Raw genomic sequence first — 25809 nt, 5'->3', positions numbered from 1 at the left:
GGAGGTTGTAATAGCAGCAAAGGGGGGGATCAACTCCATATTAATGCCCATGATTTTGGAATGAGATGTTCGACAAGCAGGTAACCACATACTTTTGGTCATGTAGTGTCTATCACGTCTGGGGAGGTCATTTTTTCAGTTTTCAGCTACAAAATGTTTTCCGTTGCATGCCCTAATGAATACGACCCAGGGCCACTGTGGGTTGATTGTAGCCATTCTGAAAGGCAGTCAGCTGCAACCAGTGGGGGATGGGAGCAGAGGGGAGGGGGAGCAGTCTGAGCAGACTGTCATAATAACAGATGAGTTCTATAGGACCCGGAGCAGAGGCACAACAAGCAGCTCCATCATCCAAATGACCTCTGAAGTGATGAACAGGTCCTGGATCAGATCTATCTTTAGCACTGCCTACACCATATCAGTAAGAGAGAACAGGGTGGACCAGGCTGTATAGTGGACCAGGTGGAAGTTGGATTAAGTTCATTAGGCAGCAAACGGAAGAAAAGGGACTGTAAAAGGGAGCGACTACCTGGACTTGTCCAATAAGAAACACTTGTGTTCCATTGCAAAACATTTTGAAAATGCTAGAAAATGATTTATATTTCTATGGCATGACCTAATGAATATGACCCTGGTTCTATGGCTACTGTAGTACAGGTGGAAGCGCCTGGCTGAAAGGAAACTGTGGAGCAGACTCACTCTGGGGTACAGGACCGGGTTGAACTTCAGGCCAGTCACATCGTCACAGAGAAGCTGAAACACAGACAGACAGACAGACAGACACGGATCCATTTGAAACCACATTGACCGAAACAAATCGATTTTAGATTAAAGGGGCAATCTGGGATTGGTACATCCCTTTTCAGACTGTTAAATGAATTATATATAGCAACTTATTATTTTAGAATATAATGTATAAATGAATCATGAGCTTAGTTCAACTGTCTTACCCCATCAGAACCCAAACGTTTGTTTTACTTAATTGTTTGTAAACAATGTAAATGTAAACAAACACTGTATAGTTTCAACACAGCCCCATCCCTCAGCTGTTTTCCAAAACAGTGGCGGTCTGCCCACATTGTTGATGTTTGAAACCCAGATCGCCACTTTACATTGAGTACATGTTGCATTGAGTGAACATGTGGTACTTGGTGGTGCTTAGGTCAGCCCTCTTTACCTTGGCTATCTGGGGTACACTGGGAAGCTGGTTGAGGCCTGCCAGAGAGATCCTATCATGGTGTGTCTTTGTCCTCGACCTGGGTGATGATTGCACAAAACCAGTGTCAATAACCGCATCTTAAAAAGGTAGGCAGCACATGGCACATACATACTTCCTATTTCTACAGTGAAAGTTCTAGCTACCGGTTACATGATAAGTGTAAAATAAATTATATTTGAGGGTGTAAATCCACGTTCACAAGGTAGGATTAGTGTAAATATAAATATGGGTCCAGGCCATGGCTCCAGACCCAACATAGGCCCACTGGACTGCTGTGGCTGTATATATGGGTCCAGGCCATGGCTCCAGACCCAACATAGGCCCACTGGACTGCTGTGGCTGTATATATGGGTCCAGGCCATGGCTCCAGACCCAACATAGGCCCACTGGACTGCTGTGGCTGTATATATGGGTCCAGGCCATGGCTCCAGACCCAACATAGGCCCACTGGACTGCTGTGGCTGTATATATGGGTCCAGGCCATGGCTCCAGACCCAACATAGGCCCACTGGACTGCTGTGGCTGTATATATGGGTCCAGGCCATGGCTCCAGACCCAACATAGGCCCACTGGACTGCTGTGGCGGTATATATGGGTCCAGGCCATGGCTCCAGACCCAACATAGGCCCACTGGACTGCTGTGGCTGTATATATGGGTCCAGGCCATGGCTCCAGACCCAACATAGGCCCACTGGACTGCTGTGGCTGTATATATGGGTCCAGGCCATGGCCAGACCCAACATAGGCCCACTGGACTGCTGTGGCTGTATATATGGGTCCAGGCCATGGCTCCAGACCCAACATAGGCCCACTGGACTGCTGTGGCTGTATATATGGGTCCAGGCCATGGCTCCAGACCCAACATAGGCCCACTGGACTGCTGTGGCTGTATATATGGGTCCAGGCCATGGCTCCAGACCCAACATAGGCCCACTGGACTGCTGTGGCTGTATATATGGGTCCAGGCCATGGCTCCAGACCCAACATAGGCCCACTGGACTGCTGTGGCTGTATATATGGGTCCAGGCCAGGGCAGATCAGAGCTAGTTCAGATCCTACATCCCTACTGGAACTCCTGGCCCTACTGTATGTAATTATATGACTGTAGCTACCTGAGCATGAAGGAGGAACTCCTGGCCCTACTGTATGTAATTATATGACTGTAGCTACCTGAGCATGAAGGAGGAACACCTGGCCCTACTGTATGTAATTATATGACTGTAGCTACCTGAGCATGAAGGAGGAACTCCTGGCCCCTACTGAATGTAATTAAATGACTGTAGCTACCTGAGCATGAAGGAGGAACTCCTGGCCCTACTGTATGTAATTATATGACTGTAGCTACCTGAGCATGAAGGAGGAACTCCTGGCCCCTACTGAATGTAATTAAATGACTGTAGCTACCTGAGCATGAAGGAGGAACTCCTGGCCCCTACTGTATGTAATTATATGACTGTAGCTACCTGAGCATGAAGGAGGAACTCCTGGCCCTACTGTATGTAATTATATGACTGTAGCTACCTGAGCATGAAGGAGGAACTCCTGGCCCCTACTGTATGTAATTATATGACTGTAGCTACCTGAGCATGAAGGAGGAACTCCTGGCCCTACTGTATGTAATTATATGACTGTAGCTACCTGAGCATGAAGGAGGAACTCCTGGCCCTACTGTATGTAATTATATGACTGTAGCTACCTGAGCATGAAGGAGGAACTCCTGGCCCCTACTGTATGTAATTATATGACTGTAGCTACCTGAGCATGAAGGAGGAACTCCTGGCTCTACTGTAGGTAATTATATGACTGTAGCTACCTGAGCATGAAGGAGGAACTCCTGGCTCTACTGTAGTTACCTGAGAATGATGCGGAGGAACTCCTGGCCCTCTGCCTCCTCGTGCTTCAGTGACATAATGAGGTTCCCCAGACTGCTGCCTGTGCAGTAGTAGTTCATATGCTCCTGAAGAAGAGAGAGAGAGAGAGAGAGAGAGAGAGAGAGAGAGAGAGAGAGAGAGAGAGAGAGAGAGAGAGAGAGAGAGAGAGAGAGAGGGAGATAAAGTGATGGCGGGAGGGAGGGAGGGAGGGAGGGTCAGACAGACAGTGAATCAATACACAGTATAATGAGACAGTTTAAAGAAGTTACACACATTCAAATAAGGTTTTACAGTCAATATTTCACTGTAAAACCTTATGCTTAGTCATAACCCCAGAGCAGAATTAAGTCTGAAATAGGAAAAATCCCCAAATGGAGAAAGACTAAAAGAGGGAAACACACCCTTACAGAGAACACACACGCACATACACACATAAACAAACACAGACACACACAAAACACACATGCAGGCGCAGACGTCCCCTTCCTCCCCCACTCACACACCCACATTATTACTACTAGCCAAATAGGCCTTGACTCACCCTGCCCAGGAAGTGTTTGCGGTAGGCCCTGGCCGTGCTGTTGCACTCCAGCCTGAAGCCGAAGCCTCCCCCAGGGCTCATGCCCCCTCCGTCATCCTCCTCACAGAAACTGCTCTCCGAGGAGGTGGGGGTGCCTGCAGGCGCCTCGGCATCCTCAATCCAGTAACCCCCAAATTGGGGCAGGATCACCTGCGGGTATGGGCTACCCTTCTCCAGAATCTAAGCCAGACAACCAAGGGACAAGGGGTTTATGTACCAAAATACCATCACCCACAAGAATAGGGCCATATAAATAAATAAGATCTTGGGGTTTTGATCATTATTATAAATGTGTTTGTAAATGTTCATTGAGCCTTGTTTTACATTGACCACCAGTATTTGCATTACTGCATTACTGTGTGTGTGTGCGTGTGTGTGTGTGTGTGTGTTTGTGCATGTACGTGTGTGTGTGTGTGTGTGTGTGTGTGTGTGTGTGTGTGTGTGTGTGTGTGTGTGTGTGTGTGTTTGTGCATGTACGTGTGTGTGTGTGTGTGTGCATACTGTACACGTGCTTATGTGGGTTTGTGTTGTTCATGCTTGTGTGTGCATAGTGTTTTGATCTAGCTGATATGATTGCATCAGAGCGCTGACTCACGTCCTCTATCCGCGGGTATGGTATGTAGTCATCCTGTCAGACAGAGAGAGGAGAGACACACACAGATCATTAACATTACAGGCTGGAATGACTAGAGCCCTGTTCAAATACTTAAGAGAATGCCTCTTTCCTTCCTCCCTTCCTTAAATAAATCCCTGATCTGACAAGGCTGGGTAGGTGGAAGAGATGTAATAGAACTATTACTTACACCTATCAATTTGTGTAAGATCAGTGATTGCTTCAAGGAAGGGAGAAAGGCAGGGTGCGTTTGTAAAGTATTCAAACAGGGCCTTGAACTACATTACAATGAGGTCAACTGGGGCAGTCAGTCACTATAGCAAGCTTGAACACAGAAACACAGGGTGAACATATATACAGTAACTTATTCTACAGAAGCAACTGATGGTCCAATGAGTGATGCAACACAATGAAACAGCACAGTCATCAAACAGGTAAACATTGATGGAGGAGTCTCCACCTTCTGACACTGTCAGGGATACGAGATAGTCTCAGTACTGACTCTGTGAGCCCCTGGGTTCATAATTAAGTCACTGTGGCTGGTTAGCAGTCGGCTAGTGTATGACTTCTAAACTTGCTGTGATGTGACGTTCAAATCAAATCAAATCAAATTGTATTTTTCACATACATGTGTTTAGCAGATGTTATTGCGGGTGTAGCGAAATGCTTGTGCTTCTAGCTCCGACAGTGCAGTAATATCTAACAAGTAATATCTAACAATTTCACAACATATACCCAATACACACAAATCTAAGTAAGGAATGGAATAAAGAATATATACATACAGCTCTGGAAAAAATTAAGAGACCACTGCAAAAATATACGTTTCTCTGGTTTTACTATTTATAGGTATGTGTTTGGGTGAAATTAACATTTTTGTTTTATTCTATAAACTATTGACAACATTTCTCCCAAATTCCAAATAAAAATATTGTCATTTAGAGCATGTATTTGCAGAAAATTACAACTGGTCAAAATAACAAAAAAAAATGCAGTGTTGTCAGACCTCGAATAATGCAAAGAAAATAAGTTAATGTTCATTTTTAAACAACACAATACTAATGTTTTCACTTAGGAAGAGTTCAGAAATCAGTATTTGGTGGAATAACCCTGATTTTCAATCACAGCTTTCATGCGTCTTGGCATGCTCTCCACCAGTCTTTCACATTGATGTTGGGTGACTTTATGCCACTCCTGGCGCAAAAATTCAAGCAGCTCGGCTTTGTTTGATGGCATGTGACCATCCATCTTCCTCTTGATCACATTCCAGAAGTTTTCAATGGGGTTCAGGTCTGGATATTGGACTGGCCATGACAGTGTCTTGATCTGGTGGTCCTCCATCCACACCTTGATTGACCTGGCTATGTGGCATGGCGCATTGTCCTGCTGGAAAAACCAATCCTCAGAGTTGGGGAACAATGTCAGAGCAAAAGGAAGCAAGTTTTCTTCCAGGACAACCTTGTACGTGGCTTGATTCATGCGTCCTTCACAAAGACAAAATCTGACCGATTCCAGCCTTGCTGAAGCACCCCCAGATCATCACCGATCCTCCACCAAATTTCACAGTGGGTGCGAGACACTGTGGCTTGTAGGCCTCTCCAGGTCTCCTTCTAACCATTAGACGACCAGGTGTTGGGCAAAGCTGAAAATTGGACTCATCAGAGAAGATGACCTTACTCCAGTCCTCTACGGTCCAATCCTTATGGTCTTTTGCAAACCTCAGCCTGGCTCTTCTTTGCTTCTCATTGATGAAGGGCTTTTTTCTAGCTTTGCACGACTTCAGCCCTGCCCCTAGAGCCTGTTTCGAACCGCCCTCGCCGTGCACTTCACTCCAGCTGCCATTTGCCATTCTTTTTGTCGGTCACTTGATGTCATACTACGGTTGTTGAGTGACATTCGAATGAGTTGGCGGTCATCCCGGTCAGTAGAGAGTCGTTTTCGCCCTCTGTCGGTCTGTAGCTTTGTTGTCCCCAATGTCTGCTGCTTGACCTTGTTCTTATGAACCGCCGTCTTTGACGCTCACTGTATCCCTCTGCCAGTAAAGCCAGAATTGAACCCTTCTTTTCCTCACTCAAAACATTCCTTTTCAACTCTTTTGGCATGGTCAATAGTTATTTTTTTATTAATATTACTTTTGAGGTACTATTAGCACTGTTTTTGCCATCCAGCTGGTCCTATTGCAAGAGGATAGTGATGACCATAGCAGTGGTTTTTATACTTTTCCTTGTTAAATAAGATTTGGTTCAGGTGATCACCTAATCAGTACCTAATTCAGTAGAATGAGGTGTGCCTGTGTTGGAATTCAACAGACACTGGAATGGAATGGCTGTCATACATGTAGAGATGCTGATTGAAGAAAAATTGTGTTTTGATCTATTGCAGTGCTGATTGCAGTGGTCTCTTAATTTTTTCCAGAGCTGTATATGGACAAGCAATGACAGAGCGGCATGGACTAAGATACAGTAGAATATTATAGAATACAGTATATACATATGAGATGAATAATGTTTACATATCTTGCATTACTCAAGTGACAAGTGTTCCATTTCTTAAAGTGGCCAGTGATTTCAATAGGCAGCAGCAGCCTCTAATGTGCTAGTGATGGCTATTTAACAGTCTGATGGCCTTGAGATAGAAGCTGTTTTTCATTCTCTCTGTCCCAGCTTTGATGCACCTGTACTGACCTCGCCTTCTGGATGATAGTGGGGTGAACAGGCAGTGGCTCAGGTGGTTGATGTCCTTGATGATCTTTTTGGCCTTCCTGTGACATCGGGTGCTGTAGGTGTCCTGGAGGGCGGGTAGTTTGCCCCCAGGTAATGCATTCAGCAGACCGCACCACCCTCTGGAGAGCCCTGCGGTTGCGGGCGGTGCAGTTGCCGTACCAGGCGGTGATACAGCCCGACAGGATGCTCTCAATTGTGCATCTGTAGGAACCAAGGAACTTGAAGCTTTTCACCTTCTCCACTGCGGTCCCGTCGATGTGGATAGGGGGGTGCACCCTCTGCTGTTTCCTGAAGTCCACGATCATCTCCTTTGTTTTGTTGACATTGAGTGAGAGGTTATTTTCCTGGCACCACACTCCCAGTCCTCACCTCTTCCCTGTAGGCGGTCTCGTCATTGTTGGCAATCAAGCCTACTACTGTTGTGTCATCTGCAAACTTGATGATTGAGTTGGAGGCATGCTTGGCCACGCAGTCATGGGTGAACAGGCAGTACAGGAGGGGGCTGAGCACGCACCCTTGTGGGGCCCCAGTGTTGAGGATCAGCGAAGTGGAGATGTTGTTTCCTACCTTCACCACCTGGGGGCGGCCCGTCTGGAAGTCCAGGATCCAGTTGCACAGGGCCTCGAGCTTAATGATGAGCTTGGAGGGTACTATGGTGTTGAATGCTGAGCTACAGTCAATGAACAGCATTCTTACATAGGTATTCCTCTTGTCCAGATGGGATAGGGCAGTGTGCAGTGTGATGGTGATTGCATCGTCTGTGGACCTATTGGGGCGGTAAGCAAATTGAAGTGGGTCTAGGGTGACATGTAAGTTAGAAGTGATATGATCCTTGACTAGTCTCTTAAAGCACTTCATGATGACAAAGGTGAGTGCTACGGGGCGATAGTCATTTAGTTCAGTTACCTTTGCTTTCTTGGGTACAGGAACAATGGAGGCCATCTTGAAGCATGTGGGGACAGCAGACTGGGATAGGCAGAGATTGAATATGTCCGTAAACACACCAACTGGTCTGTGTATGCTCTGAGGACGCGGCTAAGGATGCCGTCTGGGCCGGCAGCCTTGCGGGAGTTAACATGCTTAAATGTCTTACTCACGTCGGCCACGGAGAAGGTGAGCCCACAGTCCTTGGTAGTGGGCTGCGTCGGTGGCACTGTGTTATCCACAAAGCGGGCGAAGAAGGTGTTTAGCCTGTCCGGAAGCGAGAGGTCGGTGGTGGCTGGTTTTCCTTTTGTAGTCCGTGATTGTCTGTAGACCCTGCCACAGACGTCTCGTGTCTGAGCCGTTGAATTGTGACTCCACTTTGTCTCTATACTGATGTTTTGCCAGTTTAATTGCCCTTCGGAGTGTGTAGCTACACTGTTTGTATTCTGCCATATTCCCAGTCACCTTGTCATGGTTAAATGCGGTGGTTCGCGCTTTCAGTTTTGCGCGAATGCTGCCATCTATCCACGGAGGCGGACTGGGACTAGAAATAGGCCCTTGGCATTTCTAACACACCACCCCATTTTTTTCCTCAAGGCCCCACACACCAGCCCATTTTTATTAACTTGAGGCAATTTAGACAGATGGATTAAAGATGGACCAGTCCATCTGGCATTTGCCAGAATTGCCCTATGGCCTGTCTATCCCTGGATGTTCACCATCGACTCCAATCGATCTCTATGCCTTTGTTTTTACACTGTATATAGTCCCAGGAGATTGAGGGGAATAGCATTCATTAAGCACAGCTCTTTGTTATTTTAAGTTAGCCTACGTTTTTCCTGGTTGAGGGGACCTTAGGAGAGTGTTAGAAGTAATTTAGAGAGTGGTGAAACTACTCCAGGGGCTGACAGGGTTAACACGGAGGATGACCACCATCACAATCAAATAAAGAAGGGATGAAAAAAAACAAATAAAGGAATACATTAATAAATTAATAAAGGAATGGACACAGAGGCAAGGTCAATGCATCATGACAGAGAAGCATGCCCAGTGGTGAGGTCCACAGACACGGATGTGTGTGTGTGTGTGTGTGTGTGTGTGTGTTTCTCAGACCTTGCTTCTCTGCGAGTGAGGCTTCGTCTCCTCAGATTTAGGGACCTGGTTAGGGTCACGCATGTGGACGGAGGGTAACAAGGGTAAGAAATATCATTCCTGACTTACACAACTCCCAAATCAGTTACTGTCCGTACATACAGTACTGTACATTCTCTGGGTAAACATCTGATTGGTGGAAACCAGGGAAAAAATGTGCTTGGTAATTAGAAGTGTTTGCATAATATATGCAGAGCCAAGTCAACATGACTCTAGGTGACACATCCTGAATTGCACAATTACCAATCTACTGGAAAGACCTGTGGTGAAAGACTTCTGTGCATGTGGGAGGGCTCTGAAGCCTGAATACTTACCACACACACAGATTCGCTCAAGTCTTTAACCAGACTTAATCATATCTCAATCATCCTTATCCCTAAGTTTCATTACTGATTTCATTGGTAGACAAACACACTACTCTGTATATTGTACTCTGTTTGTGGAAAGACCCTTAAGACCTACCACACTCACAGAACCTCTCAAGTCATTTACCAGACTTAAACCGCATCCGTATCCCTACTTCCCATTATTGATTTCAGTGGCCAACGCACAGACTGGTCTAGCTATCTATCTATGCACTCTCTGCATGCGTTTGAATGGTCCTCATCCTCCAGTGATGCTTGCCTCCGGTTCAGCAGAGTGGCTCTGACATAGCATGGTCCCAGATCTGTTGTGCTGTATTGACAATGACCATAGGAGTTGGCAATACAGCACAATCAGATCACGGATCAGGCTAGCTCAGACAGACAGACAGAAAGTGGAGGGGATGGGGGAACAGCTGTAGCTCAGTGGGGGACTACTTGTCAACACCGCTGGGTTAGATCAAAGCTAGGGGTCCATCTTAATGCATCCATCTTCGATCCCTCGGAGACGTGCTTTGTGATCATCCATTCCAGATAGAGGCCTTTCAACTGTTCTGCCATCGACTGCTCTAGTCTAGTTAGTAGTGCGGGTCGATGTGGCGCTGTGCTCTGTGAGGGATTGTGGGGACAGAGAGGGGGCTGGTAAGGACTGGCTCAGAGGTGGCAGCAGGCCTCCTCGTGCACTTGTTAACAGGCGCTATCAATTTCCTGTCCTCATTCGCTCACTCTCTCGCTTTCAAAAGCTCCCCTGCTGTCCCCAAATGGGCATGACAGAGCTGCCACCACCACCCACCCTCTTCCTGCCTAAAACTCCATTCCCACAGAAGATCCCAGAACCCCACAGACACAGTGCAGCACAACAGGACAGAGGAATCAATGGGTTTTTAGAGGGAGCTCGTTAACTCTGTCCGGTTCGGCCCATTACTCAATTAGGACCAGAGATTGGACCCGGTCGCCTCGGCTCGTCAAATTAAGGGCGGCCCGTGTTCCCCCTCCAAACTCCCGTGGCTTAATAACGGACCCTTCTGCTCGCTAGGGAGGACTCTTGATTTAAATCTCAGGAAGTGATGAACGTGTCGTGCTTTCACCACCCTGTCCATGCCAGCAGCAGTGTGGAACTTAGCGAGAAGAGAAGGAAGGAGAGAAGGAAGAGGAAGAGGGAGGAGAGAGAAGAGGAAGAAGAGAGAAGAGGGAGGAGTCTTACCTGCATCCTTTCCAGCATGTCGAAGAACTCGGCAGACTGAAACAAACAGAGGTGATTATTTTACCACAATGTCATACAGTTATAGTGAATGCGGTTAGAGTGTATCAAGTTAACCTGGACCAATGTGATCACTATAAGTGGAGTGCACTTTATTCCCCAAATAAGCACTAAATTAATTAATGGCGGATATTTTCAATTAGGGTTAATTTGCTATAGGTTGAGGTATGGATTTGTGATGTCCACAAAGCATCACACCAGTGTGAGATGGTTTATGTGTGACCAAGGGGTTTCTGGGTATTTCTATGGAAATGGAGAGAGGTCTGGTCACTAAGGCTGCGTTCCAGGCTGACTACATTGAGATGTACACGAGCTAACCACATCATGTGAAATAGCAATCTGATGCCTGACTGGGCAGTCTGCAATGTAGCCTTGAACGTGACCTGAAACTTCTCAAACCCAGTATCTACAATTATCACACCACGATCATCTCCAGCTAGCAGCATTTCCACACTGGTTCTCAATAAGGGCTCATTGAGCTGAGTCAGAGCAGATAAGGAAGGACTGTCCTACACCCTCTCACACCCATATGTACAGTATATTATACAAACACAGATAAGCAAGCCTACTCCACTTCCTCAAAACAGTCACTCAAGAAAAAGAATGGGCTGTTGTTGTGCTCCTGGCACACAAATATGCTTTCTATGAAACTATACTGAAGTTCTGGGTCAAAATCTTACTGACAGGATGATGGAATAAATGTAAAGAATGAAAGTACAGACAACTAAATATTGGTAATAAATGTAGTGCATTATTATTATTGTAATAACCATCAAACAATTCAATTAACTAATGTCAATATAGGGACCACTCTGAGCTCAATGAGAGTGGAGATCAGGAAGTAAAGTTGTCATTAACACATGATCCCATTATACTTAAAGTAGCTGTCCAAGATTTCTAGGAAATATGACCTACTATTAATTACAATATGAGTGAAATAGATTTCCTTCCCCAAAAAAATTATTAAGTAGAACCTATGTTAAGTAGACCCTTTACATACAGTGAGCCTAATGGCATTTAAATGTACTTTTTATGTAATATTTTATGCAGACACTAATGACAAAGCTAAACACAAATGCTTTGAAAGGTGTGAGCTTCAATGAGTCACACTGACATTACTGCTTCCTATCTACACAGGTACTGATTTCCCCTTATCAACACAGCCATTAAACCCACGGCATTACAGCAACATGTTATATCATAGTCGAACACCACCAGCAATACCACTAAACACACCAAGACCTGGAAAACCCATGTCTTACCTTTAGATATACAACCTGGTACTCTGTAAACCAGGAAAACCAGGGAAATGATCCATTTCACAGCAGTAAAAACATATTTTTACTTTAGCACCGGGATATCCAATCCACCTGAGCTCAGGTGAACATGCTAATCCCACAGCTGTCAGTGCAGTGGGAGTTATCCTTTAGTTATACATTAACCTGCCACAGAGTCCTAAACCCACACAGCTAGTCCCACAGAGTCAACACAGAGAGCCAGGCTCACACAGACCTACAGATGGGCACTGTAACCTTGGTGATTCATCGTCGTCCCCCGTCTGAGGTGAGAGAACTGCTGAGGGCCACTGGGGCCCGTGGGGGGCCTCCTAGGGGCCAGACAGAGATCTATGAATCAGACGCCAATCAGAGAGGAACCGTCTCGTGAGCGGAGCGTGGACAGGCTGAGAACCAAGGTGTAAGAGATCGGTCTGTCTGTCCTCTACTGCCTCCAAGGCTGGCCCACCACAGAGCCTAGATGTTAAATACCAATATGTCTGTCTATCTATCCTTCTCTCTCTCTCTCTCTCTCTCTCTCTCTCTCTCTCTCTCTCTCTCTCTCTCTCTCTCTCTCTCTCTCTCTCTCTCTCTCTCTCTCTCTCTCTCTCTCTCTCTCTCTCTCTCTCTCTCTCTCTCTCTCTCTCTCTCTCTCTCTCTCTCTCTCTCTCTCTCTCTCTCTCTATATATATATATATATATATATATATGTATCTTCCCCTCTGTCTCGCTCCCTCTCTCTCTTTCTCTCTCTCTGCCCTTTACTGCCTGGCCTTCCACAGAGACTCAGCAGAGCTCAGCAACAACTCTTATCTCCCGGGGCAACCTGCTGCGCCCGGCGCTGTCCACACCAAGATTAGAGGGAAGGACTGTCATTGGGAGGATTCAAACACCACGGTCTCCAAGCGCACAAAACGTAACCAATATTCACCCAGAGGACACAGCACTAGTGCTGTTTTTTGACTGTAACACCAGTGTTCCACTAGTGTATTATATACAGTGGCTTGTGAAAGTATTTACCCACCTTGGCATTTTTCCTATTTTGTTGCCTTACAGCCTGGAATTAAAATTGATTTTTTGGGGGGTTAGTATCATTTGATTTATACAACATGCCTACCACTTTGAAGATGCAAAATATTTTATTTTTTTAAACAAACAAGAAATAAGACAAAAAAACAGAAAACTTGAGCGTGCAAAACTATTCACCCCCCCCAAAGTCAATACTTTGTAGAGCCACCTTTTGCAGCAATTACAGCTGCAAGTCTCTTGGGGTATGTCTCTATAAGCTTGGCACATCTAGCCACTGGGATCTTTGCCCATTCTTCAAGGCAAAACTGCTTTAGCTCCTTCAAGTTGGATGGGTTCTGCTGGTGTACAGCAATCTTTAAGTCATACCACAGATTCTCAATTGGATTGAGGTCTGGGCTTTGACTAGGCCATTCCAAGACATTTCAATGTTTCCCCTTAAACCACCCAAGTGTTGCTTTAGCAGTATGCTTAGGGTCATTGTCCTGCTGGAAGGTGAACCGTCGTCCCAGTCTCAAATCTCTGGAAGACTGAAACAGGTTTCCCTCAAGAATTTGCCTGTATTTAGCGCCATCCATCATTCCTTCAATTCTGACCAGTTTCCCAGTCCCTGCCGATGACAAACATCCCCACATGCTGCCACCACCATGCTTCACTGTGGGGATGGTGTCCTCGAGGTGATGAGAGGTGTTGGGTTTGCGCCAGACCTAGTGTTTTCCTTGATGGCTAAAAAGCTCAATTTTAGTCTCATCTGACCAGAGTACCTTTTTCCATATGTTTGGGGAGTCTCCCACATGCCTTTTGGTGAACACCAAACGTGTTTGCTTATTTTATTCTTTAAGCAAAGGCTTTTTTCTGGACACTCTTCCATAAAGCACAGCTCTGTGGATTGTATGGCTTAAAGTGGTCCAATGGACATATACTCCAATCTCCGCTGTGGAGCTTTGCAGCTCCTTCAGGGTTATCTTTGATCTCTTTGATGCCTCTCTGATTAATGCCCTCCTTGCCTGGTCCGTGAGTTTTGGTAGGCGGCCCTCTCTTGGCAGGTTTGTTGTGGTGCCATATTCTTTCAATTTTTTAAATAATGGATTTAATGGTGCTTTGTGGGATGTTCAAAGTTTCTGATATTTTTTTATAACCCAACCCTGATCTGTACTTCTCCACAACTTTGTCCCTGACCTGTTTGGAGAGCTCCTTGGTCTTCATGGTACCGCTTGCTTGGTGGTGCCCCTTGCTTGGTGGTGTTGCAGACTTGGTGGTGCCCCTTGCTTGGTGGTGTTGCAGAATATATACTGAGATCATGTGACATCATTGCACACAGGTGGACTTTATTTAACAAATTATGTGACTTCTGAAGGTAATTGGTTGTGCCACCACTTTTCAGTAATGTATTTATTTGAATTTTTTTAAACAAGTAATTTTTTTCATTTCACTTCACCAATTTGGACTAGTTTGTGTATGTCCATTACATGAAATCCAAATAAAAATCAATTTAAATTACAGGTTGTAATGCAACAAAATAGGAAAAACGCCAAGGGGGATGAATACTTTTGCAAGGCACTGTACACCCTTATGTTATACTGGGGAAATTGTGTTTTCATAGCTAGGGCTGACAGTGAGGACTTGTGAAGAGCAGAATCAGCAACCTCTGCATAATCAAAACAGTTGCTTTGTGAGAAGGTGTTAAAGTCCACAGTTAGCCTTTGTTATGTAAATGCTAACTGAAAAGTACCAGTGACCTAGCTTTGGCCCCAAGTGAGAGCAGGTCCACCAGAGCCATGGCCCAGTGAGACACGGGTTCGGGCTCGCGTAGATGGAAACAGAAAAGTCTGAGCCTTTTGGGTAAAACACTGGGGTAAATCCTGCTTGGAAATGCGCCATTGACATACCATTGAATACACTTGAAAGTAAAACCTGTCAAACTAGGTCTTATTATCTGGTGGTAATGCAACTCTTATCGCATATAAGAAATATCTGCATTACTAAACCTTCTGCAGAGGCAATGCGTAACTCAACTACTAAACTTTTGGAATTAGCAGGACAGACAGTAAGCCATAATGTACGATAAAGTCTGGGAGCTCTTCCTAATGATCCCTGATAAGAGCTAAGAACAGTACCTAAGTCATTGTTAGCATTCTGTTAGCATTCCGCTAGCCTGGGTGGAGATAGAACCAGAACCACAGAGCTCCAGAGAGGCAGCAGGGGTTCTCAGACCGTGTGTGTGTGTGTCAAATCCAATCATGTGTTATTGGTTGTGTACACAGATTTGCAGATATTATCACAGATGCAGCGAAATGTTTGTGTTTCTAGCTCCAACAGTGCAGTGTGTGTGCATGCGCGCGTGCCTGTGTCCCTAGTCTTTTACCGTCAGCAGCATAGACACAAGCATACCTTTCCCCATTGCAAACCCTCTTTCAATCACACTTAGTTTTTGCCTGCGCAGATGTTTCTCTCAACCAAATGTACCAGTTGTCACCTCTTTACAAATGAAGCAGTCACACAGTATTAGAGTGTGCTGTCATCAAGTCCTCCTTTAGCACAACACAACACTGCAATATACACGTACCTCCTCTGGCTCCTCAGTCGGACTAGAAAAAGATTTCCACAGTTTATTCAACAAAAACAGTTTTCTCTCTCTTCTTCTTCTTCTTTCATGACATGGTCTTCACCTCCTTCATTTCATTTATATCTGCTTGAAACAACCCTTTCTTCAAACAAAATCTCCCTCGCCCTTCACTTTCTCCTTGGAGAATGTGAGAAATTAGTGCTCTCTGCTATGTTCAGCTTTCTCTTATTTCATTCAAAGCTACAAACAGGAAAGTCAAGTTTTGTTGTACACTGACTAAGTGTAACAGGTCCTGCCTGTGTGTCCACAGACATTTACTGTCATCCTCATTCACCCTTATCATTTTAATCCCTGCCTCTGGTTCAGGACAAGGAACTATGGAACAATTTCAATAGGCTACTTACACACTTTCTTTTGTCTTAGAATGAGGAAGGCTTGAGACTCGGGAGTGGTTCCTTACACACACACACACACGCACGTGCACGCGCACGCACACACACACACACACACACACACACACACACACACACACACACACACACACACACACACACACACACACACACACACACACACACAGAAGAACTCTATCAGAAAGGTGTCAGCCTGGCAGGCCTGTAGGTACCCAGGAGGATCAGCAGCTTCACTATACTACTAGAGACGTCTGGAACAACAACAAACATGCTATGCCACACCAGCTACTACCAGTGAGTAGCACAACCCAGCGGGCAGAATTGGGTGCAAATTATGTCATTACAACCAGATGATGTCATTGCATTGGTAAGCATAGAAATAGTGCGCATAGAATAGATCCACTGCTTGTCATATTGACTTTCAATGAGAATGACAGATCTATAACTCACATTTGTATGGGAATTTGTTGGGTTGCCCACAAAGCTACATACTGGAACTTTAAAGAGTGTCTGAACGCACCGATTCCGCATGTGTTTCTCTGTTGCTCATTAAGAAAAACTAGACTTCAGTCTTGGGGGTGTGGTTCGATGTGGGAGCTACAGTGGGGAAAAAAAGTATTTAGTCAGCCACCAATTGTGCAAGTTCTCCCACTTAAAAAGATGAGAGAGGCCTGTAATTTTCATCATAGGTACACGTCAACTATGACAGACAAAATTAGATTTTTTTTCTCCAGAAAATCACATTGTAGGATTTTTAATGAATTTATTTGCAAATTATGGTGGAAAATAAGTATTTGGTCAATAACAAAAGTTTCTCAATACTTTGTTACAGTGGGGAGAACAAGTATTTGATACACTGCCGATTTTGCAGGTTTTCCTACTTACAAAGCATGTAGAGGTCTGTAATTTTTATCATAGGTACACTTCAACTGTGAGAGACAGAATCTAAAACAAAAATCCAGAAAATCACATTGTATGATTTTTAAGTAATTAATTTGCATTTTATTGCATGACATAAGTATTTGATACATCAGAAAAGCAGAACTTAATATTTGGTACAGAAACCTTTGTTTGCAATTACAGAGATCAGACGTTCCCTGTAGGTCTTGACCAGGTTTGCACACACTGCAGCAGGGATTTTGGCCCACTCCTCCATACAGACCTTCTCCAGATCCTTCAGGTTTCGGGGCTGTCGCTGGGCAATAAGGACTTTCAGCTCCCTCCAAAGATTTTCTATTGGGTTCAGGTCTGGAGACTGGCTAGGCCACTCCAGGACCTTGAGATGCTTCTTACAGAGCCACTCCTTAGTTGCCCTTGCTGTGTGTTTCGGGTCGTTGTCATGCTGGAAGACACAGCCACGACCCATCTTCAATGCTCTTACTGAGGGAAGGAGGTTTTTGGCCAAGATCTCACGATACATGGCCCCATCCATCCTCCCCTCAATACGGTGCAGTAGTCCTGTCCCCTTTGCAGAAAAGCATCCCCAAAGAATGATGTTTCCACCTCCATGCTTCACGGTTGGGATGGTGTTCTTGGGGTTGTTCTCATCCTTCTTCTTCCTCCAAACACGGCGAGTGGAGTTTAGACCAAAAAGCTCTATTTTTGTCTCATCAGACCACATGACCTTCTCCCATTCCTCCTCTGGATCATCCAGATGGTCATTGGCAAACTTCAGACGGGCCTGGACATGCGCTGGCTTGAGCAGGGGGACCTTGCGTGCGCTGCAGGAATTGAATCCATGACGGCGTAGTGTGTTACTAATGGTTTTCTTTGAGACTGTGGTCCCAGCTCTCTTCAGGTCATTGACCAGGTCCTGCCGTGTAGTTCTGGTATGATCCCTCACCTTCCTCATGATCGTTGATGCCCCACGAGGTGAGATCTTGCATGGAGCCCCAGACCGAGGGTGATTGACCGTCATCTTGAACTTCTTCCATTTTCTTATAATTGCGCCAACAGTTGTTGCCTTCACACCAAGCTGCTTGCCTATTGTCCTGTAGCCCATCCCAGCCTTGTGCAGGTCTACAATTTTATCCCTGATGTCCTTACACAGCTCTCTGGTCTTGGCCATTGTGGAGAGGTTGGAGTCTGTTTGATTGAGTGTGTGGACAGGTGTCTTTTATACAGGTAATGAGTTCAAACAGGTGCAGTTAATACAGGTAATGAGTGGAGAACAGGAGGGCTTCTTAAAGAAAAACGAACAGGTCTGTGAGAGCCGGAATGCTTACTGGTTGGTAGGTGATCAAATACTTATGTCATGCAATAAAATGCAAATTAATTACTTAAAAATCATACAATGTGATTTTCTGGATTTTTGTTTTAGATTCCGTCTCTCACAGTTGAAGTGTACCTATGATACAAATTACAGACCTCTACATGCTTTGTAAGTAGGAAAACCTGCAAAATCGTCAGTGTATCAAATACTTGTTCTCCCCACTGTATATACCCTTTGTTGGCAAAGACACAGGTCAAACGTTTTCTGTAAGTCTTCACAAGGTTTTCACACACTGTTGCTGGTATTTTGGCCCATTCCTCCATGCAGATCTCCTCTAGAGCAGTGATGTTTTGGGGCTGTCGCTGGGCAACACGGACTTTCAACTCCCTCCAAAGATTTTCTATGGGGTTGAGATCTGGAGACTGGCTAGGCCACTCCAGGACCTTGAAATGCTTCTTACGAAGCCACACCTTCGTTGCCTGGGCGGTGTGTTTGGGATCATTGTCATGCTGAAAGACCCAGCCACGTTTCATCTTCAATGCTCTTTCTTTGTCCTCCAAACACGACAAGTTGAGTTTTTACCAAAAAGTTCTATTTTGGTTTCATCTGACCATATGACATTCTCCCAATCCTCTTCTGGGTCATCCAAATGCACTCTAGCAAACTTCAGACGGCCCTGGACATGTACTGGCTTAAGCAGGGGGACACGTCTGGCACTGCAGGATTTGAGTCCCTGGCGGCGTAGTGTGTTACTGATGGTAGGCTTTGTTACTTTGGTCCCAGCTCTCTGCAGGTCATTCACTAGGTCCCCCCGTGTGGTTCTGGGATTTTTGCTCACCGTTCTTGTGATCATTTTGACCCCACGGGTGGAGCCCCAGATCGAGGGAGATTATCAGTGGTCTTGTATGTCTTCCATTTCCTAATAATTGCTCCCACAGTTGATTTCTTCAAACCAAGCTGCTTACCTATTGCAGATTCAGTCTTCCCAGCCTGGAGCAGGTCTACAATTTTGTTTCTGGTGTCCTTTGACAGCTCTTTGGTCTTGGCCATAGTGGAGTTTGGAGTGTGACTGTTTGAGGTTGTGGACAGGTGTCTTTTATACTGATAACAAGTTCAAACAGGTGCCATTAATACAGGTAACGAGTGGAGGACAGAGGAGCCTCTTAAAGAAGAAGTTACAGGTCTGTGAGAGCCAGAAATCTTGCTTGTTTGTAGGTGACCAAATACTTATTTTCCACCATAATTTGCAAATAAATTCATTAAAAATCCTACAATGTGATTTTCTGGAATTTATTTTCTCAATTTGTCTGTCATAGTTGACGTGTACCTATGATAAAAATTACAGGCCTCTCTCATCTTTTTAAGTGGGAGAACTTGCACAATTGGTGGCTGACTAAATACTTTTTTCCCCCACTGTACTGATGTTTGTCCCCCACGAGACACCATGTGAACAAAGCCAGTATTACTTCCTCCAAAATAGTCAGAATGAATCTAAGATTTTCAATTTTTTTATAGTGTAATTATATTATATTATATATATCCAGCTAAGGAGTTTGGTGCATTATTTCTCAAGTAAAAAAATGCGCAACGTGTTGTCTTGTGTAAACAAAGTCAGATCCGCTGCTCTGATGGGCAGGTCTTTCTTACTGTACTGTATGTGTGTTCTACGGTAGGACTGGATAGAGCACAATCACCGCAGCCATGTATCCTGTGTTAGTGGGCAAGTGAGCATTGTCGAAAACAAAACCCAGCCCTCAAGTAAGTCATGACTCACTTACAAAACTCCGTTTAGACTTTATGTACAAAATTATCCTATTTACACTTTGTAGTCCATTTTGAAACTAGATTAAATGTTTCTGACTAACATCGATGCCATATAGGCTGTTTTCTATCAGAGAAGTTGTTTATTGCCTTTAGTTTTGCTTTAAATACCCAATCAGTATCATCACACTGTGTAAATAACTGATCAAGTGATTGATTATGAATAATATAACATCTAATCAAATTGTATTTGTTACGTACACAGTTTACAGCAGGTATAAAAGGTGCAGCAAAATGCTTGTGTGCTAGCTCCCTCAACATTACAGTACAATAAGCAATAATAAAGAAAAAAGAATAAATAATAGAAGAGGTAGTATGCATAATAATAGCACTATATGTACACTATAGGATATAGTATAGATAATGATTGAGCTCCCCATCTCTGTGCCATAGTGATTGCCTATCCTCTTCTTCTCTCTTTCTTTATATCTCTCTTTCTATTCCTCTGTATGCTACACTTTTTATTCCTTAAATCCCTCGTTCCTCTTCTCTCCCACTTCCTTGTTTATCTCTTGTCCTTCTCCTTGCAGACTAGATAACAGGGGCCAGCCTGCTTCAAGGTGACACTACACAGCATCCTTCACAGAAAACCATCTATTTCTCTTTTATCGTTTATTCAATCTACCTTTAAGCGCAGTCTGTTTCTCTTATCGGGGCAGAATACATTTTAAAACACTTTTATTGTAATTGGAGAGCGCACAGATTCTTCAGCTTTTTCACTTCAGGTAGTTGTTGTCTAACAGTATACTCTCTCTCTCACTCTTTCTCTGTGTCTCTCTCTCTCTGTGTCTCTCTCTCTCTCTCTGTGTCTCTCTCTCTCTCTCTCTGTCTCTCTCTCTCTCTCTCTCTCTCTCTCTCTCTCTCTCTCTCTCTCTCTCTCTCTCTCCTCTCTCTCCCTCTCTCTCCTCTCTCTCTCTCTCTTATATATATATATATATATATATATATATATATATATATATATATATATATATATACAGCTCTGGAAAAATTAAGAGACCACTGCATATTTTTATTTAATCAGCATCTCTACATGTATGACCAGCTGGATGGCAAAAACAGTGCTAATAGTACCTCAAAAGTAATATTAATCAAAAAAGAACTATTGACCATGCCAAAAGAGTTGAAAAGGAACGTTTTGAGTGAGGAAAAGAAGGGTTCAATTCTGGCTTTACTGACAGAGGGATACAGTGAGCATCAGGTTGCTTCCATCCTTTAAATTTCAAAGACGGCGGTTCATAAGAACAAGGTCAAGCAGCAGACATTGGGGACAACAAAGCTACAGACTGGCAGAGGGCGAAAACGACTCTCGACTGACCAGGATGACCTCCAACTCATTCGAATGTCACTCAACAACCGTAGGATGACATCAAGTGACCTACAAAAATAATGGCAAACGGCAGCTGGAGTGAAGTGCACGGCGAGGACGGTTCGAAACAGGCTCCTAGGGGCAGGGCTGGAGTTGTGCAAAGCTAGAAAAAAGCCCTTCATCAATGAGAAGCAAAGAAGGTCACTGAGGTTTGCAAAATACCATAAGGATTGGACCGTAGAGGACTGGAGTAAGGTCATCTTCTCTGATGAGTCCAATTTTCAGCTATGCCCAACACCTGGTCATCTATTAGTTAGATGGAGACCTGGAGAGGCCTACAAGCCACAGTGTCTCGCACTCACTGTGAAATTTGGTGGAGGATCGGTGATGATCTGGGGGTGCTTCAGCAAGGCTGGAATCGGGCAGATTTTGTCTTTGTGAAGGACGCATGAATCAAGCCACGTACAAGGTTATCCTGGAAGAAAACTTGCTTCCTTTTGCTCGGACAATGTTCCACAACTCTGAGGATTGGTTTTTCCAGCAGGACAATGCGCCATGCCACACAGCCAGGTCAAGCAAGGTGTGGATGGAGGACCACCAGATCAAGACCCTGTCATGGCCAGCCCAATCTCCAGACCTGAACCCCATCGAAAACTTCTGGAATGTGATCAAGAGGAAGATGGATGGTCACAAGCCATCAAACAAAGCCGAGCTGCTTGAATTTTTACGCCAGGAGTGGCATAAAGTCATCCAACATCAATGTGAAAGACTGGTGGAGAGCATGCCAAGACGCATGAAAGCTGTGATTGAAAATCAGGGTTATTCCACCAAATATTGATTTCTGAACTCTTCTTAAGTGAAAACATTAGTATTGTATTGTTTAAAAATGAACATGAACTTATTTTCTTTGCATTTTCCAAGGTCTGACAACACTGCATTTTTTTGTTATTTTGACCAGTTGTCATTTTCTGCAAATAAATGCTCTAAATGACAATATTTTTATTTGGAATTTGGGAGAAATGTTGTCAGTAGTTTATAGAATAAAACAAAAATGTTATTTTTACCCAAACACATACCTATAAATAGTAAAACCTGAGAAACTGATAATTATGCAGTGGTCTCTTAATTTTTTCAGCAGCTGTATATATACTGTATATATATAAATAAATAAATAAATAAATAAATAAAGGCCCTACAATAAAATAGTCCACAGAAAGACAAGTGTTAGATCCTTTTGAACCTGGCACCTCCCTCTGCCTCAATCTAGTCTCCACAATGACCTCTAAAGAGTTACCCTCTATGAATAGTGAATTAAGCCCATCAGGCCTCATAGAGCTGACTCACTATGCGTCCTACACACTATTCCTTTTATAGTGCACTACTTTTGACCAGGCTCTGGTCAAAAGTAGAGCACTATATAGGGAATAGGGTGCCATTTGGGACGCATCTAGAGTCTACTCCCAGGCCCAGTCAGTGTGGCGTTCTGTCACCACTGACTAAGCTACCTTATTCCTGTGATGATTGCAATACCAAGACATATTTTTTGATGAGGGTTCAATTTGCACTGATGGTTCTATGAGGCTGTTTCACTGGCCTTTGTTGGATGAACTTATTGTAAGTCGCTACCATTGTTACCATGGTAGCGCTACCATTGTTCCTCTCAGAGGTGTTCTGATTGGCCAGGTTCAGACAGTGCACTGACACCATTTTCAGTTTTTCTCACTATTGCACAGAGCCAAACAATACCATGCTCACTTGGGGATTTACTTTCCACACTGTCCTATCCAGCACGGTTCCATCAACTATGGTGGATGGGTAACCAGGCCAGCTTGGCTCGGTTCAACTTGGCTCGGTAGTGTGAAAATGGTATGATGAGTGAGACGGGCATGAGGTGGTACGTGTCCTACCTTCATGGTGGGCGGTGCAGTGCGGGGGGGCGAGGGGGGGCAATCTCCCAAGGGCACGTTGGAGATGGTCAGCAGTTCCTGCTTCCTGGAACACATCAAACACAACAGAGGACATCATAATAAGGCATCATGATGTCACATACAGAGGGTGCAGAGGCACAATGATAGTACACAGGACGGATGCTGCATCCCATCTCACCCTCCTTCACTGAGACACTAGGGTGGGAGGTAGAAGGGAGAAATATCATTTCCCTAGGCTCACAGCAGCTGGTAGGGCCAGGCCTAGTTATAGTCTATGTATAACATTAGCCCAGAGTTACTACTCCAGTCATATGGTCAGGAAAACCCCCAAACCCTACTCATACTCCTAGTAGGAGAGAGAGGCTGTCTGGCTCATAGACTAAAGACTAGATCTCCAACATATCCAGCCAACTGAAGTAGTGGATCTCCAATGGGTTTGTGGGCTTGTAACAGAGATCTATCAATCAGACGCCAATCAGAGAGGAACTGTGTTGTGAGCGGAGCGTGGACAGGCTGAGAATCAAGACCCCTCTGCCTGTGTGTCTGTCTCTGACTGTCCTCTACCGCCTCCAAGGCTGGCCCACCACAGAGCCTAGATGTTAAATACTGGTCTGTCTGTCTATCCTGCTCTCTCTCTCTCTCTCTCCCTCTCTCTCTCTTTCTCTCTGAGAGAGGAGAGGTCTGTGGAGAGCGTCTGTAGCCGAGAGGCCTGATAATGACTCACACTCAGATGCTCAGTGACCAGCTGAGGTGGTTGTTGAGAGGCCCCAGGGGCCTCCAGGGGGCAGGGGTCTCCTTCCAGGAGAATGATCACACATTAAGAGGTATTCGTTTATCAGGAGGAGACAGAGTGGGAGTTCAGATGTGGACTTGAGAGGCGAGACACACAGTGCAACAGGTTGGTAATTAGGTACATTCTCTTGACAGAGTTATTAAGTCGGTTATCGAACACTGGATTTCATTCCCAGCCTCTTTTTTTACCTCCATAGTTTTTTCCCCCTCTTGTGTGTCAAGTCAGTGTGGCCCAACACTTAATGTGGACTGGAGAGACCACACTCATTTAGTTTATTGCAGTCCAACTGTTTATAGTTAAATCAAATCAAATCAAATTGTATTTGTCACATGCACCGAATACAACAGGTGTAGACCTTACTGTGAAATGCTTACTTACAAGTCCTTAACCAACAATGCAGTTTTAAGAAAAATAAGAGTTAAGAAAATATTTCTTAAATAAACTAAAGTAGAAAAAAGTAACACAATAGAATAACAATAACGAGGCTATATACACAGGGGGTACCGGTATCGAGTCAATGTGCGAGGGTACAGGTTAGTCGAGGTAATATGTACATGTAGGTAGGGGTAAAGTGACTATGCATAGATAATAAACAGCGAGTAGTAGCAGCGTAAAAAAGGGGGGGGATCAATGCAAATAGTCCGGGTAGCCATTTGATTAGCTGTTCAGCATTCTTATGGCTTGGTGGTAGAAGCTGTTAAGGAGCCCTTTGGACCTAGACTTGCCGCTCCGGTACCGCTTGCCGTGTGGTAGCAAAGCGAACAGTCTATGACTAGGGTGGCTGGAGTCTTTGGCAATTTTTAGGGCCGTCCTCTGACACCGCCTGGTATAGAGGTCCTGGTTGGCAAGAACCTTGGCCCCAGTGATGTACTGGGCCGTACGCACTACTTAGCGCCTTGCGGTCGGATGCCGAGCAGTTGCCATACCATGCGGTGATGCAACCAGTCAGGATGCTCTCGATGGTGCAGCTGTATAACTTTTTGAGGATCTGAGGACCCATGCCAAATCTTTTCAGTCTCCTGAGGGGGAAAAGGCGTTGTCGTGCCCTCTACACAACTGTCTTGGAGTGTTTGGACCATGATAGTTTGTTGGTGATGTGAACACCAAGGAACTTGAAACTCTAGACCTGTTCCACTACAGCCCCGTCGATGAGAATGGGGGCGTGCTCTGCCATCCTTTTCCTGTAGTCCACGATAATCTCCCTTGTCTTGCTCACATTGGTTTCTGACCTCCTCCCTATAGGCTGTATCATTGTTGTCGGTGATCAGGCCTACCACCGTTGTGTCATCGGCAATCTTAATGATGGTGTTGCAGTCGTGGGTGAACAGGGAGTATAGGAGGGGACTAAGCACACACCCCTGAGGGGCGATCATTTTCAGGATCAGTGTGGCGGATGTGTTGTTGCCTACCTTTACCACCTGGGGGCGGCCCATCAGGAAGTCCAGGATCCAGTTGCAGAGGGAGGTGTTTAGTCCCAGGATCCTTAGCTTAGTGATGAGCTTTAAGGGCACTATGGTGTTGAAGCTGAGCTGTAGTCAATGAACAGCATTCTCACGTAGGTGTTCCTTTTGTCCAGGTGGGAAAGGGCAGTGTGGAGTGCAATGTCAACAGTGGAACTGTTGGGGTCGGTGTGCAAATTGGAGTGGGTCTAGGGTTTCTGGGATGATGGTGTTGATGTGAGCCATGACCAGCCATTCAAAGCACTTCATGGCTACATACGTAAGTGCTACGGATCGGTAGTCATTTAGGCAGGTTAGCTTGGTGT

At 44.9% G+C, this 25809-nt stretch overlaps 1 protein-coding gene across 13 annotated transcripts in view; it reads right to left on the bottom strand.

The window, feature by feature from the left end:
* LOC121563328 (rap1 GTPase-activating protein 2) overlaps window positions 1–25809 on the bottom strand; it is a 97582-nt gene that overhangs the window by 12105 nt on the left and 59668 nt on the right. For 4 of the 13 annotated variants that reach the window (XM_041875288.2, XM_041875284.2, XM_041875292.2 and 1 more), the window contains 8 exons: window positions 23231–23315; window positions 10646–10681; window positions 9041–9085; window positions 4263–4295; window positions 3629–3847; window positions 3070–3173; window positions 1175–1253; window positions 697–750 (listed from right to left, as the gene is read on the bottom strand). In XM_041875288.2, coding sequence (XP_041731222.1) covers window positions 697–750; window positions 1175–1253; window positions 3070–3173; window positions 3629–3847; window positions 4263–4295; window positions 9041–9085; window positions 10646–10681; window positions 23231–23315 — 655 coding nt within the window. Of the gene's footprint in view, window positions 1–696; window positions 751–1174; window positions 1254–3069; window positions 3174–3628; window positions 3848–4262; window positions 4296–9040; window positions 9086–10645; window positions 10682–11964; window positions 12521–15568; window positions 15945–23230; window positions 23316–25809 lie in introns of those variants that run through there. The other 9 variants (XM_041875313.2, XM_041875299.2, XM_041875302.2 and 6 more) reach the window with 9 other exon arrangements.

Source organism: Coregonus clupeaformis, chromosome 5, assembly GCF_020615455.1.
Source record: "Coregonus clupeaformis isolate EN_2021a chromosome 5, ASM2061545v1, whole genome shotgun sequence".
In the NCBI taxonomy this organism is placed as follows: Eukaryota; Metazoa; Chordata; class Actinopteri; order Salmoniformes; family Salmonidae; genus Coregonus; species Coregonus clupeaformis.
This window is presented reverse-complemented; position numbering and strand designations above follow the sequence as displayed.